The 5,000-nt window shown below is 46.9% G+C and overlaps 1 protein-coding gene across 1 annotated transcript in view; it reads right to left on the reverse strand.

The window, feature by feature from the left end:
- grin2bb (glutamate receptor, ionotropic, N-methyl D-aspartate 2B-b) overlaps positions 1-5,000 on the reverse strand; it is a gene marked incomplete at its 3' end in the record, with an annotated part of 127,199 nt that overhangs the window by 68,185 nt on the left and 54,014 nt on the right. Inside the window, exon 3 of the mRNA XM_080834474.1 lies at positions 1,608-1,878. Coding sequence (XP_080690600.1) covers positions 1,608-1,878 — 271 coding nt within the window. The remainder of the gene's footprint in view (positions 1-1,607; positions 1,879-5,000) is intronic.

Consider the following 5,000-nt stretch of genomic DNA (forward strand, 5'->3'; position numbering starts at 1 on the left):
ACACTCTAAGCCACACACACACACACACTCACACACACCCTAAGCCACACACATTCACACACACCCTAAGCCACACACACACACACACACCCTAAGGCACACACACACACACATTCACACACACCTTAAGCCAGCCTAGCTTGTCCACCACTTCTTTCTTATCCACCAGCCTCCCCATTATTATTCCTCATGTTTCAGGTTTCCAGAGCTTCTCCTGCCAATACTAATACTTCTCTGCTGACACCATTATAATTCAGACTCGTGTGTATGAAATAGGGATTTGTTGACATAATCTCAGCTGTGGAGCGTCAGGGTACCTGAGGCCAGGTTTTATCAACCAAGCTGATTGGCTGCTGTTTTGTGTTTGATTTCAAGCCATCAACACCAACCCAGATACTCAAATCACCTGCTACTGACGCGGGTAGAGTAAACTATTCTCCTCTCGTCATCTCTCTCTTTCTCTTTTTTCTCTCCGACTGTGACTCACTCAATACCTTTCTCCCGCTCATATACTGTAAACAAACTCACAATCAACTTTTCTTCTTCCAGACCTGTTTTATTTCATCTCACTCTCTCTCATCCTGGTCCTTTAACCCTCTCCCTATCTCTCTCTCTGTCACACACACACACACACACACACACACACACACACACACACACACTCACTTACTCACTCACTCACTCACTCACTCACTCACTCCCTCACACACACACACACACACACACACAGACACAGAAACACAGACACACACACTCACACACACACACACACACACACACACACACACACACACACACACACACACACACACACACACACACACACAGACACACATACACACACACACACACACAGACACACACACACTCACCCACACGGTCTCCTTTGTCCTTTTTCACTATTCATCTTCCTCTCTCTCACTTGGCTCTATGCAATCCATCTCCCTCCTCTTCCTCCTCCTTCCACAGTCCTTTTCATCAGTATTTCTTTCACTCTGTTTCCCTCGCTTTTTAAATCCTTCATACTGAACTCCGACTCTCCTTCAGCCATTCCCCCTCCTCTGTTACTTTCCCTCTCACACTCAATTAAATTAAAGGCTATTCAGTTCTGCATCAATGACGGTTTAATTGCATTGTAGGACATTATTGGTGTAGAAAGAGATTCACATAAATGAAAAATAGCAATATCGTGGTTCTCTCTATCTCTCTCTCTCTCTCTCTCCCTGCCTCTCTCTCTCTCCTTCTCCCTTCCTCTTTCCATCCCTTCTCAGCATCTTGCCGTTTCTCTCTTTCCTTTCATTTTGACACTCGATCCCCCCATCCCTCACCAGCTCACCATCTGCTGCTGTGTCTGTGTTTCATGATCTATAACCGAGCCTCTGGAAAATCCTCCCTTTTACATTTTTAGCTATCGTTCAATTCAGTTCAATTCAATTCAATTCAATTTAATACAATTCAGTTCAATACGGTTTATTGGCATGGCCATATAAAGGATAATAGTGCAGAAACATAGAAAACACGTGAAACACATGAAACACACGCATACACACTCATAAATAACACACACACACACACACACACATTCTCTTTCTCTCCCCAATCCTCACCTGTTGGGTACAAGTCAGGCACGTTGTTGGTGTCCCCCGCCACCAGTGATGGTACGATCCAGGTGTACCCATAGCCGGTGAGCCCTACGGAATGCGCCACCTCAAAGATGGTGATGGCCTCCTCCTTGGTGCAGTAGAGCAGGATGACGGGGCTCTGCAGCTTCTTCATCTTGTCCTGGATCTTGGAGTCGCCGTCGTCCACCGACATGTCCAGCAGCAGAACTTCCTCCAGCTCCCAGCCCACAAAGCTGTTATCTATGGTGCTGCGAATCTGGGAGGGGGGCGGAGATGAGGACTACATTACCCATGGTGCAAAGCTGTTATCTATGGTGCTGCGAATCTGGGAGGGGGGCGGAGATGAGGACTACGTTACCCATGGTGCAAAGCTGTTATCTATGGTGCTGCGGATCTGGGAGGGGGGCAGAGATGAGGACTACGTAACCCATGGTGCAAAGCTGTTATCTATGGTGCTGCAAATCTGGGAGGGGGGCGGAGATGAGGACTACGTTACCCATGGTGCAAAGCTGTTATCTATGGTGCTGCGGATCTGGGAGGGGGGCAGAGATGAGGACTACGTTACCCATGGTGCAAAGCTGTTATCTATGGTGCTGCAAATCTGGGCGGGGGGCAGAGATGAGGACTACATAACCCATGGTGCAAAGCTGTTATCTATGGTGCTGCGAATCAGGGAGGGGGGCGAAGATGAGGACTACGTAACCCATGATGCAATGTGGATCCAAGCAGGAGAAAGAGGTCTGGATAGTTCAAATGCTCCTGGGATTTCTCAGAGCTTTGAATTGAGCACGTTAATAAAACAAAACCCTTCTCTTATTTCCTTCCTCATCTGTCACTTCCATATCTGACACACAGCCCGTATAGATTAGAATCGGGCACTGCACCTTTAAGTCCTATGAAACTACAACATCCATATTTGTCGTGCCACTTCTCATCAATGTCATGCTGCTAATGATTTTTCCATCCACCCAAAACATCTGCCAAATGAGTAAATGTAAATAAATGTATTTGCTGCTAAGACAAGGTGAGGGCAAAGAGTAAAGATAAAAGGCGAAGACCACTGGATATGTATTAGTAAACTTGTATTAACCCCTACATCTACTAGGCCTCACCATGGCCTCAGATCAACAGAAGCTGCAAAAATAAACTCGTAGTGTCTCAGGACTCAGCCCTTAGAATAATGAGTTGAATGAAAGGGTGGAAAGAACTACACCACCCAGGATGCAGTGCAGATTTCCTGCGGGCAGGCAGGCGGGCAGGCAGGCAGGGGCAAAGCATTCTTCTGTGGACGCTTCCACTGTAAGTCCCTGAAGTGTAAGAACCATTAATCTGATAGTCCAGGCTGGCCCACCTATTCAATTATGGAACTATTAGAGTCTCTAATGCTTGAGTAATTAGAGCTTTAACCTCAGCCCACGCAGCCCTGGGTGCCCTGTGGGAGGAAGCGGGGGGGGGGGGGGGCTGCTGTCTCGGGTATTACTGGGGTGACTTTAATCCTCTGGCCGTTAAAACAAAGAGACCTCTCTGTGAAAAGAGCACCAATTTATTTTGGAACAAGACAACTGGGGGGGGGGCTGGGGCAGCGGGGGGTTAGGGGGCTGTGGTGCAAGCAGTAGCATTCTACTCACATACAGGTCTAGGTGCCCATGGGGGCGGGTGGGGGGGGGTTCAAATATCTCCCTGCCACTCATTTACTGTCCTTCTTCGGCAAAAAGCCCAAAACATGGTAGCATGGAAAAGACCAGAAGTAAGAGATGGAAACACATAATTGCTTCTGCCTGTCTGTAATCTTATTCTCTGGTTATCTGTATGGTAGTCTTAATCCTCTGGCCATTAAAACTGTCACTATCGGTAATCTCACTGTCGGTAATCCTCTGGCCATTAAAACTGTCACTGTCTGTAATCTCACTGTCGGTAATCCTCCGGCCATTAAAACTGTCATTGTCTGTAATGGCCCGACCATTAAAACTGTCATTGTCTGTAATCTTTCTGTCTGTAATCCTCTGGCCATAAGAACACAGAGGGAAACATTTTAAAGAGACGAGAGCAGTGTGTGTAGAGACGGGCAGAAGGTAGCCAGAAGCTGTATTTAAAACAACACACTCATACACAAGCGCATCCACACACACACACACACACACACACACACACACACACACACTCATACACAAGCCCATCCACACACACAAACACACACACACACACACACACACACACCCACTCATACACAAGCCCATCCACACACACACACACACACACACACACACACACACACACACACACACACACACACACACACACACACACACACACACACACATACACACACACACACATAATCACACACTCCTCTGTCATGCTAGAATTGTGAGACTAATTTCTTATGCTGGTGTGCAGTACACTATAATTTTGAGGTTGCGTGCGCTGTGCCTTGCTGCTCTGAGAGAGAATCTAAATGACCACAGATGCCCCTTCTACACCTGATACACTCACTGCGGAGCCCAGTCTGGAGTACTTTATCGCTAGAACTAGATTGCTCTTCTGACCGGTGCATGGGTGGTATTTACTACACTAGCCAGGATCCAGTGCAGATTCTCTGCAGGCAGGCAGGCAGGCAGCGAGGCAAGCAGGCAGGCAGGGACAAAAGCATTCGTCCGCCTTTGATAGCACTGCCATAGAGGGAGAAAACATGCTAACCGCCTGTTATACTTACTGGAAAGTAGTATGCAGTAAGCAGAAGTATGCAGTATGCAAAGTATCCATCGAGTCTGAAAACAGACTGTAACACTTTCTTGCACCGACTAGTTTTCTCATCTTTCACTAACAGCATTAGATAGCATGGCATCTGACTGCCTGGCACATTGATGTTTAAAGGCACAGTTTAGAGTGAAGTGAAATCCACACAAACACTTAGCTTGGATCAGTGCTATCTGGGACAGGAGAAGATTTTTCCTCTTTAAATAGTACATGTACTGAAGTTGATACAGAATCTTATAGCGTATATTTTGTTTACATTTCATTTTTTCATGACGTCCTCTTTAAATATTAATTCTAGTCTCAAGAGCCTTGCATACTCACTACGCCAAGCAAGGGTTTGTCATGTTATGACCACACACACTACTGTACACCTGTGACTGTATTGCCCAACGATGCAACAGCCGACCACACACACTACTGTACACCTGTGACTGTATTGCCCAACGATGCAACAGCCGACCACACACACTACTGTACACCTGTGACTGTATTGCCCAACGATGCAACAGCCGACCACACACACTACTGTACACCTGTGACTGTATTGCCCAACGATGCAACAGCCGACCACACACACTACTGTACACCTGTGACTGTATTGCCCAACGATGCAACAGCCGA

Source organism: Sprattus sprattus, assembly GCF_963457725.1.
Source record: "Sprattus sprattus genome assembly, chromosome: 1".
Lineage (NCBI taxonomy): Eukaryota > Metazoa > Chordata > Actinopteri > Clupeiformes > Clupeidae > Sprattus > Sprattus sprattus.